The sequence below is a fragment of the Podarcis melisellensis genome (genome assembly GCF_964234715.1).
Source record: "Podarcis melisellensis genome assembly, chromosome: 15".
NCBI classification, from domain to species: Eukaryota; Metazoa; Chordata; class Lepidosauria; order Squamata; family Lacertidae; genus Podarcis; species Podarcis melisellensis.
In genome coordinates this window covers 28,858,191-28,876,545 of record NC_138532.1, presented here as the reverse complement: position 1 = coordinate 28,876,545, position 18,355 = coordinate 28,858,191, and the positions used below count along the sequence as shown (strand labels likewise).

The window sequence follows — 18,355 nt, the reverse complement described above, 5'->3', positions numbered from 1 at the left end:
AGAGCTTAGGCAGCCACCTGTCAGGGATTCTTTACCTGTGGTTCCTGCATTGCAAGGGGTTGGACTAGATGGCCTTTGGGGTGCTTTCCAACCCTTCGGTTCTATGATTGGATGATGGTCTGGGCACATTGAACAGTGGGGAGGGCATGTTCTAGGCCCCAAGCCACAAAGATTGGGTCTGCAGAGGAGGAGGGCTAGCCCATCATTACATTTCTGTCCCACCTTTTTCTCCAAGAAGAGCAAAGTGGGGCCCATGGTTCTTTCCTATTTTATCCTCACAACAGCCCTGTGAGGTAGGTTAGGCAGTGACTGGCCCCCAAAGCCACCCAGTGAGCTTCGGGGCCGAGTGGGGATTTGAACCCCGGTCTCTCCCAGGTCTTAGACTGGTGCTCTAACCACTACACCACCACTGCCTCTCACTCTCTCTCCCTCTACCAAACCAAATTGTGCATGGACACCTGAGATGAAACCTTCCATTAGGCACTCAGGATTGCTCTCTCTCCTCAAAAAGCCTCCTAGTTCCTTAGAAATGCTAAAAGCCCTCCTTCCTCAAGGAGCTAGACTGGGATGAGAGGCATCTGCCTCCTGCTCCTCCTTCCTTTCCCCTGAGAGGGAAAAGTGTTCCCTGCTGTGGCGATTAGCTCAGGCTCCAGGCTCACCTCCGCCCTCGCCTGGGAATTCAAAACAGGCAAGAAGAAGAAGGGGAGGGCGGCGGCTTGTGGTGCTGCTCGCTGGATGACTCATCCCCCAAATGGATATCTCTTTCTCTCCTTTCCCTGCAAAAAAAGCAGCGCTGCTGCTATTAGATGGAACCCCTGATGGGCAGAACTAACCCTGCTGGGGGGGGCCAAGCCCCGGTATCCCTGCCTTTGCAAGGGAGCCCATCATCATTTCCGGAAGGAGGCATTGCCATCGCTTGGGGGGGGGGGGAGAGAGAGAAGGAGAACCGAAGGCAAAAGACACAGGCCCAACTGGCTGATTCCAGCCCTTTTTTCATAGACTCATAGAGTTGAGTTGAGTTGGAAGGGACCCCCAAAGGTCATCCAGGCCAACCCCCAGCAATGCAGGAATCACAGCTCAAGAATCCACAACTGGTGGCCATTGAACTCTTCAAGGAAGGAGAGTCCACTACCTTCCAGGGAAGTCCGTTCCGCTGTCGAACAGCTCCTGCTGTCAGAGAGTTTTTCCTAACGTTTAGTCAGAATCTCATTTCTTTGCCATTTGAATCCACTGGTTTGGATCCTCTCGTCTGGAGCAGCAGAAAACAGACTTTCTCCATCTCACATGTGACAGCCCTTCAGATATTTGAAGAGGTCTGCTTCAAATGCAGAAGAGAGGTGGGATCATTCCAGAGCAGGGGTCAGCAAACTTTTTCAGCAGGGGGCCGGTCCACTGTCCCTCAGACCTTGTAGGGGGCCAGACTATTTTTTGGGGGGGGGAATGAATTCCTATGCCCCACAAATAACCCAGAAATGCATTTTAAATAAAATCACACATTCTACCCATGTAAAAACACCAGGCAGGCCCCACAAATAACCCAGAGATGCATTTTAAATAAAAGGACACATTCTACTCATGTACAAAGACGCCAATTCCCGGACCGTCTAAATCCCAGCCAGATTTAGAAAGCAATTGGGCCAGATTTGGCCCCGGGGCCTTAGTTTGCCTACTCATGTTCCAGAGCCATGGAAAAGAGGCCCCCCACCCCAAATCCTGGCAGAGAGTATGAACAGAGCCCCCCCCCCCAATACACACAGCAGTATTAAGAATAAATCCATCTGGTTTTGGAACTGGGGTGGGAGCCCTGCGGATATTTGGAGCCCAAACCATCAAGGGCTTTGCAAACCAAGACAAACAAATAGCCCAGAAACCCTAGAGGCAACCAGGGTAGAATTTTTAAGCTGGTAGCTGGACAATCCCACCTCCCTGGCCCTTCTTATTACCTGGAAGCCACATGAATTTCCCCTTGATAGGCACTAGTAGGGTTGCCATATTTCAGAAAGTAAAATTCCTGGCATTCACGACATCCACAAAGTTGCTGAGCTTTCTTTAGGAAACCAGCCAAATTGTTGAGCTTTTTATGCGGACAAACCCAAACTTTTGAGCGAAATCTCCCCCAATAACGTACTGACGTTGAAGCTTTCGGAGCTGTTTCCGCATTGCCATACACCTGGGTTTCCCCTGACATTTTGCCAGTTTAGCAAAATTCCCCCCAACGTCATTTTTACATTTTTACATGTGAGGAATTGTCCTGATGCATGTCAAGCCTGGGCACTAGCTATATTGTAGGGGATTGGACGAGATGACCCTCGGGATCCCTTTCAACTCTACTATTCTATCATTCAATTATATCATGCTGCATCCAATTAATTAAAGGTCAGCCTCCGTGCCAAATATCATTTTCTGGCTGTGGCCCACACCTGGATGCAATCAGGTCCTTGCAAGCCACATTAAAAGTAATTTTCTGGGCATTTGCCAACATGCGGAAAGTGCCCAGCTGTGGAGATCCTGAGAGCTGAGCTGGGCAGGCATTTATTCAGGGGCTCTGCAATGCAGCTCTGCCCCCATGAAAAGGAGCCCAAGGGTTCAGGCCAATGGCTAATCTAGTCGATATGATACGATATGATACAATACAATTGTCATTGTCTTTGTCAATGACAATCTTTATTGTCATTGTCTCATACAGAACAACAAAATTGAAAAAATCTACACCAGACATTCAAAAACCAACAAGCCTGATATCCCAACTATCCCAGCCTGGTTAGCCCCTAAAAACTCTGATACCCCATAATTGAATACAATATACTCACATAGAGACTACCTTACACTGCGTTTAAAACCAAAATCGCATTTGGATAGAAACTGTTTCTCAGGCAGCTAGTCCTAGTCTTTGTAACCCTGTACCTTCTTCCAGAAGGCAGAAGCTGAAAGAGATCATTTCCGGGGTGCGCACTATCCTGCACTATCTCTGCCTCTTTCATATGGCACCTGGAAGCATAGATTTGATCCAAGGTGGGAAGAGTGCACCCAATTATTCTCTCCGCAGTCTTTACAACCCTGGACAGCATTCTGTCTTCACACAGCATCCTCTTCACACAGTGGCCAACTAGAAGCTTCAGTGGAAAACCTGAAAGCAGGATGCGAGCTCTCTCCCCTCCTGTGGTTTCCAGCATTCAGAAGCACTGACTTTGCAGGCGGACCATAGCCATCATGACTAGTAGCCATTATCAGCCAAATTTTGGTCTCCAGCTGTTTTTGGACTACAGTTCCTATGATTCCTCACCACTAGTCCTGCTAGCTAGGGATGGTGGTAATTGTAGTCCAAAGACCAGCCGTTTTGGGGACTCTAGTTTGGGAAACACTGCTCTATAAGAACAAAGGGGACTGCCATGACTGTAACATGGGATCTCCCTGCTGAGTACTGTGGGGAAATCCTTTGCCCGTGAAGTTCTCAACAGATTACAGTCACTCACTGACAAGGTCTATCCTGAGTCACAATGAGGCTTTAGAGCTCAGAGGTTAACAGTCGACATGATTTTCTCACTGCAGCAGCTGCAGGAGGAATGCCCAGAGCAGAGATGCCCCTCATACATCGCCTTCATAGACTTGACAAAGGCCTTTGACCTCAACAGCCAAAGATGACTCTTCACACCATTCAACAAGATTGGATGTCCACCTGAGCTCCACAAGATGACCACGTCCTTACACACCCTTGCAGAGGGGTGGGCAGCCAGGTCCACTTGCTCTGAGCCTCAGAGGACTCAGCCGGCTGGGGAGCCCTGCTGGACTTACGCCAGGGGTCAGCAAACTTTTTCAGCAGGGGGCTGGTCCACTGTCCCTCAGACCTTGTGGGGGGCTAGACTATATTTTGGGGGGAAAGGGGGGAGGGAGAACAAATTCTTATGCCCCACAAATAACCCAGAGATGCATTTTAAATAAAAGCTCACATTCTACTCATGTAAAAACACACGGATTCCCAGATCTGGCCAGATTTAGAAGGCGATTGGGCCGGATCCAGGCCCCAGGCCTTAGTTTGCCTACCCATGACTTATGCCATCATGCCAAGAACAAGACTCCCATCCTAGACCTCAGGCAAGGTCTGCACTGGCCTGCTTACAAGAGAACAAGCACTCTCTCCGTGACATGCAAAATTTTATAAACTCTCTGGTGATTTCCAGACTCTCATCTCAGGACCATCCAGTCTTGGCAAGGATGCTTTTTTGCATTACAACAGGGAGATGTGGGGGGGACGACCCCACAAGCACATAATGGGTTTCTTAATTGCAGGATATAGTGGATGGGGGAGGGAGAGACTTCAGGGTCCTTATCACTGCTAAGGAAAGGATGATAGTTCTCCTATCCTCTTTCAGTGCTTAATTTTTACCATTGACAAATACAGTGGTACCTTGGGTTACATACGCTTCAGGTTAAATACACTTCAGGTTACAGACTCCGCTAACCCAGAAATAGTACCTCAGGTTAAGAACTTTGCTTCAGGATGAGAACAGAAATCGTGCTCCGGTGGGGCGGCGGCAGCAGGAGGCCCCATTAGCTAAAGTGGTGCTTCAGGTTAAGAACTGTTTCAGGTTAAGAACAGACCTCCAGAACGAATTAAGTTCTTAACCCGAGGTACCACTGTAAGTCACAACTGACTCACATGTTCCCATTGGTATCAGTCAGAGTGTCTGACTAGGACCTGGGAGAGATCAGGGTTCAAATCCACCACTCTGCCATGAAGCTCGCTTGGTTACCTTGGGGAGACAGTTGCTGCCTCTCAGCCTAGCCTACCTCACAGGTTTGCTGTGGGGATTAATTGAGATGGGGGGAAGAACCACGTACACCGCCTGGAGCTCCTTGGGGAGAAAAGTTGGAGCTCTCAAGGCAATAAATAAACACTAAGAGAGTGTGTGGAGTCTCCTCCCCTGTCTTGAACACGGGGAAGAGGCAAGCAGAAGTCGGGGAGGGTGAAGTTGTGATGGAGAGGCCTCATTCTGCTCAAACCTGTGGAGCTAAAAATAGACCTGGCAGCAACGGCGCATGCTGAGGAGGGGAGAGGGAAGCACCGGAGAGAATGTCAATGAGCCGCGGCTGACGCAAGGAGTGGCTGCGTTCTGGAGCACAGCGCCAACTTCCAGGGTGACATCAGGGGCTAATTCGGGTGCTGGTGATGCAGCTTCACTCCCAGTTCAGAGGGGGCAGGGGAGGAGGGGGAGAGGGAGGAGAGGGGAGGAAGAAAGCAAAGCAAAGCACCCCTTCTTTTGTCCCTGGCAGTGCCTATGACAGGGGGGGGAAAGCCAGTGGAAAGTGGGCATCCTCTACAATTTAGTGTGGCGGCATCTACACTTTGGAACTTCCTGTCTATTGAAATCAAGCAGGCGCCTTCGCTGTTCTCTTTGGGGCACCTGCTCAACACATTCTCATTCAGACGACCCATTTTATTCTTTAAACTTTTTGCATGCTTTAAGCTACTGTAATTTTCTCTTTCTTTGTTGTCTTATTTTGTATTTTTGTACACTGCTTTGAGGTTTGTTTGTTTTTGCAATCAAACAGTGTATGAATTGAATGAAATAAATATGTTTTATGTGGTTCTGCACAAAATGTAGTATTTCACTTTCAACACATGCGCAGTTCGGATGAATGGGCTTCGTGAACCAAGCATTTCCAGGTCTTTCTGGCTCTGTGTGGACATTTGCTCCTAACAAGTGCCCTGCTGGATCAGGCCATCTGGCCCAGCATACTAACCAACCAGCTAGCCCAAAGCAAAGCCCACAAGCAGGACTTAAGCAGAACACCACCACTCTCCCCTCCTGTGTCTTCCAGCAACTGGTATTCAGAAGCATCCCTGCTTCAGATGATGGATGCAGTGCATACCCATCATGGCAAGTAGCCATTGATAGCCTCTCCTCCTCCAAGAATTTGTTTAACTCCCTTCTAAAGCCATCCATGACACGGGTGGCACTGTGGGTTAAACCACAGAGCCTAGGACTTGCCGATCAGAAGGTCGGCGGTTCGAATCCCCGCCACGGGGTGAGCTCCCATTGCTCGGTCCCTGCTCCTGCCAACCTAGCAGTTTGAAAGCACGTCAGAGTGCAAGTAGATAAATAGGTACCGCTATGGCGGGAAGGTAAAAGGCATTTCGGTGCGCTGCTCTGGTTCACCTGAAGCGGCTTAGTCATGCTGGCCACATGACCTGGAAGCTGTACGCCGACTCCCTTGGCCAGTAAAGAGAGATGAGCGCCGCAACCCCAGAGTCGGCCACGACTAGACCTAATGGTCAGGGGTCCCTTTACCTTTTCCTAAAGCCATCCAAGTTGGTGGCCATCACTGCCTCCTGTGGGAGGGAGTTCCGCAGATTAAGTCTGCACTGCATGGACTTTATTTTGTCTGTCCTGAATCTCTCAACATTCAGCTTCATTAGATGTCTGAGCGTTCTGGTATTACAAAAGATTATGCCCTGCACAATTTCATGATTTTTTTTTAATTATGCTGCTTCTCACTCATCTAACAATCTAGGAATCTAGACAGACTGCCTCTGGGCCTGAAGGTTCTATAAGAGCATCAGAAGAGTCCTCCCTGGATTAGGCCAATGGCCCTTCTCATCCAGCACCCTGTTCTCAAAGTTGCCAACCAGATGCCCCTTATGGGGAACCCACAAGCACAAGACCCACCCCCCTCCATGGCTTCTAGCAACTGGTATTCAGAAGCATTGCTCTGCCTGTGGAGGCAGAAAGCATTGCCATCAAGGCTAGCAGCAGCCTTCTCAGCCTCCGTGAATGTGTCCAATCCTGTTTTAAAATCCTTCCAAGTTTCTGGAGAGGGTGCAAAGCCCGTTTAGCCATTGCAAGCGGCCCATTGGCCTTCCCTTTGAAGGCGGCTGTCAAGGGAGACACAAAGGAGGCTGCTCAAACTCCTTCGGGATGGAGAAGGTCACAGACTCTCGAGAAGCCCCATGCCTCATTTTCTGCCTTGGGCAGACAAGGCGCCTCCTTCAGAGCTCGCTCCGCTGACGGACACAATGCCAGCCAAGAGAGAGAGAGAGAGAGAGAGAGAGCTGAGCGCCACTGGCGTCTAGCCAGGCCGCCAGGCTTCCAAACACCCTGAACTAATGTTTATTTTCCCAGAGCTATTTTCTCTCTCCCGTGCAGGGAGGCGCCTGCGCACTGGGCTCCCTTCAAATATCACCACTAGTGCCGGAGGCAAGATGCCCAGCTGACGGTGGTGGGAGGGGGCGCTCAGGAGCACCACCATTGCAGCGATGCAACTGGGGCAGCGAGATACAGAACGAAATTAAATGTTATTCGGGGGTGGGGTGAAAGCCACAAGGAGACAAGCCCCAACACTGGCACTGGTGGGAATCTGAGCCCCCCAGATGATGCTAGACTCCCATCCCCCATGGCCATTGACCCTGGGGCAGAATTTATTTCCCCTGAATATCAGTTACCGGAAACCATGCAAGGGGAATCACAGAACTGTAGAGCTGGAAGGGAACCCAGAGGCCATCTAGTCTGACCCTACGATGCAGGAATCAGAATCCCTGACAAATTGTCATCCAATATCTCTTCAAAATCATCCCACGCAGGAGTGTCCACCGCCTTCCCAAGGAGCCCGTTCCACAGCTGAATGGCTCTTACTGTCAGAAAGTTCTTCTTCATGTTGATCCGGAATCTCCTTCCTTGTCAACTGAATCCATTGGTTCAAGTCCTCCCCTCTGGAGCAAGAGAAAAGAAGCTGGCTCCATCTTCCCACGTGACAGCCCTTGAGATATTGGAAGGTGGCTGTCGTGTCACCTCTCTTGTCTTCTTCTCCCCAGGCTAAACACACCCAACACACCTTATTCCTCGTAATCTTTGTCAGCTAGCTTAGAAACTAGAAAACTTTTCTATCGTCAACTCGGTTGACCTCGTCTGCACATGTTCCAGCTTGCCAACATCCTCCTTAAATGTTGGTGCCCAGAACTGGATACAAGACTCCAGGTGTGGTCAGACCAAGGCAGAAGAGAGAGAAGAGAGAGAGTTGCTCTTATACACAAATCCTGTTTTGTGTCCCAGAGGCATCTAGTTGGCCACTGTGGAAACAGGATGCTAGATGGGCCATTGGCCTGATCCAGCAGGGTTCTTCTTAGGTTCTCATGATGGGAGTTGTAAATGTTATCTAGCAACTTCTGGCGGGCCAAAGGTAGAAACCATCCCAAAACATAGGGAGACAGAAAGTACTAAATTTAGCTGCAAAGCCCCAATTTGATGTGGTGATCAGGGCAAAGGATCCTCCATTTCTTAAAGAGTCTCTCCCCATCCCCGCTACCTCCACGACTGTTCAGAGGCATCGCTGTTCTCCCTCTCCAGCCTAGAACTGCTTTTTACAAAACCCGGAAAGATTCAGGGATTCAGACTTGATTCTACCACCAAAGCCAGGAACAAATCCTGCAAATGCTGATAGGGTTCCACTTTTCCAACCTCCCCATTCTGCCTTTTCTAGTGGGGGAATATGTGTCCCTGCAACAACTCCCATCACCAACAACTCAAGCATCACCATCCCTGAACACTGGCCATGTGAGCTACTGTGATGGGCTGGAGGGGGAGCCTGGCAACTATGCACACAATGAGCAGATCCACACCATACATTTAAAAAACATCAGGTGCACATTTAAAGCCCCTAGCAACATGGGACTTGTTTACCTGCAAAATCTCCTCACCCCATATACACCTACTTAACGGAGCAGTGTTACAGCTGCCACATAATACCCATTCCACATTTGTAAGCAATTGGTCCTTTAGTATGGCAGCTCCTGCCCTTTGGAACTCCCTGCCTCTTGACAACAGGCAGGTGCCTTCACTGAACTCTTTTCAGCACCGGCTAAAAACAGTTCTGTCCAGATGTTTAGGAAGTTGTTGAGAGTCTCGATCTGTTTTTAGTCTACTGCTATTTTAACTTTTTGAAAGTTTTAAAGTATTTGTTAGTTTCTCTTAGTGATAAACTTATTATATATATATATATATATATATATATATATATATATATATATATATATAAACTGCTTTGAGGGTTGTTGGAGGTTTTTTTTTTACAATCAAGCAGTGTATAAATTTTATGAAATAAATATAAATAAAAATCATGCCCCCCCGCAAGAATCCTGGTAACTGTAGTTGCCCCCTCAAATGAGTTTTGATTCCCAGTAGCCTTAACAACCTACCATTCCCAGAATTCCTTGGGGGAGGTCATGTTATTTAAATGTGTGTGGGGTGCACATTAAAGGTGGATTTGCCCTAATAGGCAGGCCAGCAGCCAGTTTGGGGCCTTTTCAAAGGGAGGCTGGGATTCACGACTGCATGGGATGTGCTTCCCAGCTGGGCCACAAGAGGTCCCCACATGCAGCAGCAGCACCAAGTCCCCAGGGTTTCCCTGTAGAGCTGAAGGCAATGCAATCAACCTGCCTCCTATTAAACCATCTTAAAAGTCTTTAAAATTAAATCAACCCGCAGCACACACTAGAGGCTTTGGCCCTGAGCCCGGCAGAGGGCAGAGGCGGGCAATCTCCCCACCCAGTGAGTTCCAGTGGGAGGTAGGAGAGAGTAATTGCTCATCAGTCCACACCCTATGCCATCTCCAGTCAAAACAAGCCTTGCCATTTTATTTCCTAGAGGGCTTTTAAAAACCCAGAACAGCAGCGGGGCAGAAAGAGAGGGGGTCAGAACATGGCAAGGGGGTTTCCGTGGGGCTCCACTTCCTTGGGTGGGCAGAGGTGGTCCTCATTGCCTTTTAAGAACATAAGAAGGAGCCTCCCAGATGAGGCCCAGCATCCTGTACTCACATAAGTCAACCAGCTGCCCCCAATGGGAAACCCTCCCCTCCAACAACCAGTATTCATGGGCATTGCTGCATCTGACTGTGGAGGGGGGAAGATAGCCACCATGGCTAGTTGACAGCCATCTCCATCCTCCATGGATTTGTCTACCCCAGGGCCGGCCCACCATGAGGCAAGATGAGGCAACTGCCTCAGGCGACAGCATCCACAGGAGTGGCAGGTCCAGCCTCCAATGAATGCATTGCCCGGCACTGCTTCCACGGTGCTAGTGGCCGCACAAACCTTGCCTTCTCAGCAGCCCCTCTGTGAACAGGAGGCCCTGTTAGTCTCCTCCCACCACCTATTTCTGAGAATCTTTACCCGCCACTCTTGTTCCTGGTGTAGATCTCCACCCTGCCTTCTTCCCTGGCCGTTTTAGAGGAGCATCGTTGTGTGGTGCCAAAATGCCTTGGGCCAGCCCTGGTCTAACCCTCTTTCAAAGCCATCCAAGTTGGTGGCCATCACACTGCCTCCTGTGGGAGGGAGTTCCACAGTTCAACTCTGCTCTGCGTGAGTTGTTCTTCTTTCTTGTCCTGAATCTTCCAATGCCCAGCTTCATGGGATGCCCACGATTTCTGGTGCAATGAGAGAGGGAGGAGCATTTTTCTCTATCCAATAGAGAAAAGCTGGAAAATGCAGGAGGGGAAAGGGCTCTTGTGCTCAAGTGCTGCTTGCGGACCTCCCCTGATAGGCATCTGGGGGTGGTGGGCACTGTGAGAACAGGTTGCTGGGCCACCGGCCTAATCCAGCAAGCTCTGCTCATGTCCTTAAGATTTCGAGTGCATTTGCCTGTGATGGAGTTGGATACAGCAGGTTGGGCAGAAGGTTTGGTGGTACATCATTGCAGGTCGGTCGCACTCAGGGGCAGAACTGCAGAGCTTCCTTTGGGCTGCAAGCACCCATCCTTACCTGCCTGTCTAAAGGGAAGTGAAATGCTGTCTTTGGAGACGGGGGCTGCTGCTCTTTCCCCCTTCCCTCCTCTTGCCTCTCTTCATCAGGTAGAAACTCATCTGTGTCGACCAATGAGAGGGAAATGACCCATTTATTCCAGTTAAGGATTTGTGGCCAGTGGCTCAGCAGACTTCACCTAGGGACGACTGGTGCAGCTTAAGAACATAAGATGATCCTGCTGGTTCAGGCCAAAGGGGTGCTATCACATTCAGCATCCTGTTCTCACAGTGGCCAACCAGATGCCCGTTATGGGGAAACCCGCAAACAGGACCTGAGCGCAAGCCCAATTCTCTCCTCCGGTGGTTTCCAGCAACTGGTGTTCAGGAGCATTGCTGCCTGTGGAGGCAGCGCATAGCCATCTAGCCATCAATAGCTTTCCAAGTCCAATCCTATTAGCAGTCAATTACTGGAGGAAGAATTCATTTCCATCCAAATTAACAGAAAACAGATTGAGTTGTCTCTCCCCCGCCCAACACACACACACACACACACACACACACACACACACACACACTCTTTCTCTCTGCTGTTGCCATCCCCAAGGCAGGAGCCAACCACCCTCCTTTGCCCAGGCAGATTCCGCCTTCCCCTTCCTCCTAGGAAAGTTTGGAGCACAAGCGGTATTTCCTGTTCTGCGAGGTCAAAGCAAAACCCTTGGAGCAAAAAATAAAATAAAAGCCACATTATGTAAAGAGGCTCCCCTTCCTGAAAGCCCACAACAAGGATCCAGGCCGAGACTGGCCAGAAATCCCGGCAAAGTCAAAATGTGGCATGCTTTTTTCTCCTTCGCACTTTCGCCCAGGAACTGTTCTTCCTCCTTCAAAACAAAAATCAAGGAGGAGGAGACAGCTAGTTAAAAGAAAAAGAGAAAGAAAGAAAACGTTTAATAAAATGAGGAAGATGTCCACCCCCACTTTTCTTGTTTTGCAAGGCAGATGAGCACAGACTAAGCTCTTGACCTCTAATGGCATGAACAAGAAATGCTTTTTAAAAATACAATAGAATTACAGTGTTGGACGGTCCCTCAAAGGTCATCCAGCTCAACCCCTGGGCAGCACAGGAAATGCACCCACTACTATAGCATCCTGGAGCAGAGATGGCCAGCCAGCCTCTGATGACGAACCTCTTAGGAGCACCCACTGCCCTTTCAGATCCAGCATCAAACAACTTGAGTCCAAATTCCTTTTCTTGTGGTTGGAATCCCCTGCATCAGGACCAGCCCTCCTGAAGACATCTGCTGCAGCCACAACGGCCTGGCCCCAGGATGCTCCCAGAATCATCAGGTAGCCTGACACACTTGCACACTCATCCTACACCAGTTGGCTCAATCCCCATGAAAGCAACGGCTGGAGGAGGCGGGGGCATCCTCCCCTGCAGCAAAAAAAAAGGGTGTGTGTGTGTGTGAAAAAGGCCATCTCTTTGCTACAAATGTGGTTCTTCAAAGGAATGACGCAGGGACATCCTATAACTGACAGCGAATGGTGATTGCACACTTAGGGTGCAAAATAATGAGATGGAAGACGGAGGAAGCCCTTAGCGTGAAACAGCAGCTGCTCAGAGATGAACCAGAGAGACAGAGTAAAGTTCTGGCAACAGGGTGGGAAGCAGACCTCCTTGCACCAACACAACTGACCCCTTTCTCATCCTACTGCCCCCTTCCTTCCCTAAACTCCTGCACACTGCCCTATAAGAAATGTTACTCAGAAGTCTGCATATCCCACTGAGAAAGATAGCAATGCAATAACATTTGAAAGAGTAACAATTAATTGCACATTCATTCAAAATCCAATTAAAGCCATTTAGTTTAATCAATTCAGCAACTGCAAAGCGACGCCAGCTTTTCAAGTCTGATAGGCACTGACACCTCCAGTGCCCTCCTGGCACCCTCCCAGGTAATCCCATTCTCCCCCTTCCAGGGGGTGGGATGTAACCACACACTTTGGGAACCACAGCCTTTGCATTGTGCTCCAGGGCCACAGCTCAGCTCAGCCGTGTCCATGGGGGCTCCTTCCATAGCAGGATACCTGCATGGCTGAACTGCCCATCCAGTATCTCCTGTGACAGAGGTGGGGGGTGGAGAATAGCAGCAGGAGACAGAGCGGAAAGGGTCCCCAGATTCCCCCCTGAGCAGAAACGCCTGCAAACCCAGCTTCTTATTTTGGGATGCTCAGCTGGGAAACAACACTACCTTTTACGACCCTTGCCATCTTGATCTCTGGAAGGGCGACTGGAGGATGTGAGCTCAGCAAACCAAAGAGGAGGAAGGATCTTTGGCAGGAGGAATCTCTCCCCACCCACCCTCTGCTTTTTCGAAAGGAGGATCCACCAGGGGTTTGGAAAGTGACCCCAGCCCCAGCCCTGAGCCAGTTTCATAGTCTGAATTTGTGGAGAGACAGAGACCTGTTGGAAAGCCGTGGGGTGCGGGCGAGGGGGTTCTCAGTGATTTGCCTCCTCCGTGCTCAGCTGTTACAAAGATAGCCTGACTTCCCCCTCCGCTTTCGTCCGGAGGAGGCCAAACCCAGCAGGGGCGCGACGGCTAGAACTTCTCCAGCGCTCAGAGAAGCACGTAGCCATTATGCATCTACAAACCACCCCCATCCCCAATTAAGCTTTGCATCAGGCGGGTGGAACTGAGAAGACTTAGAGACCTGCCAGCGCAGGCTTCCTTCCTTCCTTCCACACTCGCTGGAACATTTCCTCTGCTCAGGCTACAGAGCAGCAGCAGAATGGACGGGACGCAACAGAGGAAGACATCTCTCCAGAGCTTTGGGGAGATACTGGCCCAAGGCAGACTCAGAACAGACCTGGCAAGCTGTGGCCCAGAGTGGCAAATAACCCTCTCGGCCCAGGCAGGCAGACCACACCGTGCTAGCCTGGATAGGCGCCTTATCCTCGCCGCTGCCGCCAAAAGCAGCCCCACCCCACGCAGCCCCACCGTGGACAGTGGCCTCCTGGCTCCAAACCTTGCACAAAGCACCCACAACAGTGTCAGGAAGTCCCCTTGCAATTGCCAGAACCACAGGCCTTCCGCCACACACCCGCCAGCTTGCTCCCTGTCTGCTTAGTCAAGCTTCGTTCATTCCAGGAGCAGGGAGAGAGGGGATCAGCCCCACAAGGGCATTTTGCAACCCATGTGGGGGGTGGGGAGAGCAGAAAAGACGTCGGAAGTATTTATACACCGCTAAGCAGCACAGTAATTCCACAGCAGCATTCAAGGAAGGATAAAACTATATCAGGTAAAAGCTGTCCTGAACAGATATGAGGCCAAGGAGTCAGCGCCTTTTGTAAATATAACATCTGTAAGAACATGGGGAAACGTTTAGGAATCTGCCTAACTTCACGGAGCAGGGAGTTCCGCGGGGCAAGCACCGCTGTCACCAAGCAGAAACTCGAAGTTGGCCCCAAAGCGAGAACACAGCGGGAAAAGCCTCTCCTTTGGCCCTCCAAATGGAGATCGGGGGATTGGTAGAGTAAAAAAACTCCTTTACTGCTGTGGGGAAGAGGGACTCCCGCAAAGGCTGGAAAAGGAGGAAAGGCTGCTGGCCAGAGCCCGGCGTCGTGCCGGGGCTGCTGCTGCTAGTCTAGCCTTCTTTCCCGGAGATTCGCCGTGGGTGCTCCAGAAGACTCCCACCAGGGGTGCCAACTTGCATGAAATAAATGATCACATGACGGGGTGCACCCACACTATTTGAATGGTAATGCCCATCAACTTGGGGGGAGGGCCGACCCCCCTCAAATATTTTAGGGTGGGGAGCGAAGGGACCTCGGCCCCTGGGAGTTGGCTCCTATGACTCCCACCACCACGAGAGCTCGGCGAGGGGTAGAGACAACGTGGGGCTGAAGGAACCTGGGGGCGGAGAAGCGATGAGGGGCGGAGATGGTGGCCCGAGAGCGCTTGATGCAAACAGGATGGTGGGGTATTTTACGAGGGGAGAGAGAGACGCAGCAGCAGCAGCAGCAGCAGCAGCAACCACCATTTCTGTCAATGGCTAAAGGATGGAGGGTCCAAGCTCCCTGCGATTCCAGAGAAGGCCCTCTGCACATGTTTGGCGTCCTCGCTCCATCAGGGCGCTCTTCCCCCTCCCCTGTTCAAGGGCGCCGCCTGCTTTGCCAGCGGGACCCGCTTGCGAGTACGGGGGGCTCCAGCTATGCAGAAGGTCAAGTCGGGCGCCTCCCCTGGCTCGCCGCGCTCTGCACGTGCTCAGGAGCCGCTCCACCATAGCAGGCTCCCCCTCCCTCCGTTTTGGGCCATGCGGTGGCGGCTCACCTGGGCGCGGCTGCGGCGGGTCTGTCGCCATCGCCTCCGGCCTCCCTCCGCTCTCCAGCGCTGGAGCTGCGTCGCGCTCCTCGCCCGGGCTGGAGAAGGAGAAGGAGAGGCGCCGCCGCCGCCGCGCTCTCCCCCCCCCTCCCGCCGCCTCCGTATTTAAAGGCGCCGCAGCCAATTGGCAGCGTGGGGGGGGGGGTCAACTGTCTTCGAGGACACACACATACCCCGCTCCTGCTGTGCCTGGAGCTGGGGTAGAAACTTGGGGGGTGGGTGAGGTTCCACTAATCCCCCATTCCCGGCTTTCAGTCCTGCGTCTAAAAAGCGCAAGGGGGTGGGAGCTCCTGCCGTTTCTCATAGAATTGTAGAGTTGGAAGGGACCCCCAAGGCTCATCTAGTCCAACCCCTTCAATGCAGGAATCTCAGCTCAAGAATCCCTGACAGGTGGAACTGGGTGCGAGGAATCAGCAGTGCAGGCCTCCCGCAAACATGTGCACCCCTTTTCTACTGATTGGCCCAGTGGGCGGAGGACAAGACAGCCCCCCTCCCGCCCCGTCGTTCTGGAAATGACTCCCCCCCCCCTTCTTTCACCTCCCCACTCACAAAAATTGCGTCGAGCGTTCCAGCTTCCTTCTGCCAGGGAAACTGAGGCAGGTCTCCATCTGCCTCACCTTTGCCAAAGAAGAAGAAGGCATCTCCGCAGCAGCAGCTGTCTGGGAAAGAGATGCCGCTCTCCCTCCCACAAAGACCCCACCACCCCTCGACCCGGTGCCATTGAGGCAGCATCAAGGTCCAATCTCATTGGAAAACGGGCTTGACAGCAGCTGCCTCCCCCGACCTTGAAGTGGAACATAGGAAGCTGTTATACTGAGTCAAACCAGTTTCCCATCTAGCTCAGTAATAATAATAATAATAAAATTTTATTTATATCCTGCCCTCCCCAGCCGAAGCCGGGCTCAGAGTGGCTAACAACAGTAAAAATAACACAGTTTACATAAAATCACAATCAATTAATTGAAATTCATTCTAAAATCAATTCAGAGTCAAATTAATGGCAACCATTGGGCTAGAGTTCTATGAGGATTACCAAGGGAGGGGGTCAGACTATGCCTTGGCCAAAGGCCTGGTGGAACAGCTCTGTCTTGCAGGCCCTGTGGAAAAATGTCGAGTCCCGTAGGGCCTTAGTCTCTTGTGACAGAGCGTTCCACCAGATTGGGGCCACGGCTGAAAAAGCCCTGGCTCTGGTTGAGGCCAGCCTAACATCCCTGTGGCCCAGGATCTCCAATATGTTTTTATTTGAAGACTGTAAGGTCCTCCATGGGACATACCAGAAGAGGCGGTCCCGTAGGTGCGAGGGTCCTAGGTCGTATTGGGCTTTAAAGGTTAAAACCAGCACCTTAAACCTGATTCTGTACTCCACCGGGAGCCAGTGCAGCTGGTATAGCACTGGGTGAATGTGATCCCACAGCGAGGACCCCGTACGGAGTCTTGCCGCGGCATTCTGCACCCGCTGGAGTTTCTGGGTCAGTCTCAAGGGCAGCCCCACGTAGAGTAAATTGCAATAATCAAGTCTGGAGGTGACCGTCGCGTGGATCACAGTGGCTAGGTCAGGGCGAGAGAGGTAAGGAGCCAACTGCCTACTGGCAGCAACAGCTTTCCAGGGTTCCAAGCACTCTCCCAGCCATACCTGAAGATTCCAGGACTTGAATTTTGGCTGATCCTCTATTTCTTAGCTGCAGCCCTTCCCCAAATGCTGCTCCCTTCCTCCTCTGCACATCTCCCTGCTTGGGGCAAATGCCATGCCCAACACACACACCCCCTCCCAGTGTGGCTTCCATACTGACTACCATCACAGCTGCTGTAGGCTGTAGGTGAATCTCTTAGGGACCATCAACTTGGATGACTTTCAAAGAGGTTTGGACAAATCAGTGGCTACTACGAGTGGCTGCTAACCATGATGACTCCGCTCTGCCTCCACAGAGATTCAGTAAATGCTTCTGAATACCAATTGCTGGAAACCTCAAGGTGGGGAAATTGCTCTTGTACTCAGATCTTGCTGGAGGGTTGGCCCTCTGGTTGGCCATTGTGAGAACAAGATGTTGGACTAGAGGGGCCACTGGCCTGATTCCAGCAGTCTCCTATGTTCTCTGCTAACAGGGAGAAAAACCATCGTCCCAGCATCAGAAAAGGCTCCGCAGAAAAGAAAAATCAGGGTCCCTGGAAGAGACACTGCAGCAGCTGCTGCTGCTGCCAAATTACAAACTGTACATCTGGAGTCAATGGCCTGGAAGGGCCCCGTGGGAGCTGCTGCTGGAGAAAAAGGCCAGTGGCCTCACTCAAAATAAAGCGCTCCTTTTGCATTGGAAGGGTCAGCGGCCGAGCACCTGCCTTGCATGCAGAAGGTCCCTGAAGCTGGCATCTCCACGTCAGGCTGGCAGAAAACCCAGCTGGAGACCCTGCAGAGTTGCTGCTGCCGGCCAGTGTAACCAGTACTGAGCTAGATTAACCCCGATGGTCTGAATAGAATGAAAGGCAACAAGCAATCTATGTTCCTCTCTCTCCCTCCCTGGGCTGAGGAAATGCCCATGCCTTTCAGCTCAGCAGCAAATGCCTGGTTAGCACCAGGAAACTAAAGCACCCCACCCCCCAGCCCAGCCTTTGGGAGAACACACCATCTTCTCATTCACACATTACGCTCCGAAGAGTCCAGGGCCTGGGCTTTGCGCTGCACCTGGCTAAAAATAGAACCTGCCAGTTATATCCATCTGCTGCAGCCTCTTCACCAGATGGAGGATACAGCATTGTGGGGACGGGTGGACAGCCTCTGCCCAGGCGCAAAGGAGAGGACGGAGGGGGGCGGGGGGCAGGAATGGGATGCAAAGCCAGGCTCTTCACATTTCGCCCACAGTCCCCTTTTACAGCCCCCCCCCCATACACACACATGTGTAGAGATGACTATTGAGGGCTACTAGCCACAAGGGCTCTGCTCTGCTTCCGCAGCTGGAGATGCAGTGAAGAGCTGCCTTGCTGGTCAGGACAGAGAAAAGAAAGACCTTTGCACAGCGCATAGTTAAAATACGGGACTCTCTCCCACAGGATGCAGTGATGGCCACCAACTTGGATGGCTTTCTAAGATGATCAGACAAATTCATGAAGGAGGAGAGCGTTTTCAATGGCTACTAGCCACAATGAGGGACACGGGTGGCGCTGCGGGTTAAACCACAGAGCCTAGCACTTGCTGATCAGAAGGTCGGTGGTTCGAATCCCCACAACGGAGTGAGCTCCTGTTGCTCGGTCCT

At 51.4% G+C, this 18,355-nt stretch overlaps 1 protein-coding gene across 1 annotated transcript in view; it reads right to left on the bottom strand.

Moving 5' to 3' along the window:
- The window catches only part of PITPNM3 (PITPNM family member 3), a 70,975-nt gene extending 55,842 nt beyond the window's left edge, over window positions 1-15,133 (bottom strand). Inside the window, 3 exon segments of the mRNA XM_081889773.1 lie at window positions 10,751-10,782; window positions 10,784-10,851; window positions 15,060-15,133. Of these exon segments, the coding sequence (XP_081745899.1) occupies window positions 10,751-10,782; window positions 10,784-10,851 (100 nt within the window). The 5' untranslated portion in view covers window positions 15,060-15,133.
- Window positions 15,134-18,355: the final 3,222 nt, after the last annotated feature.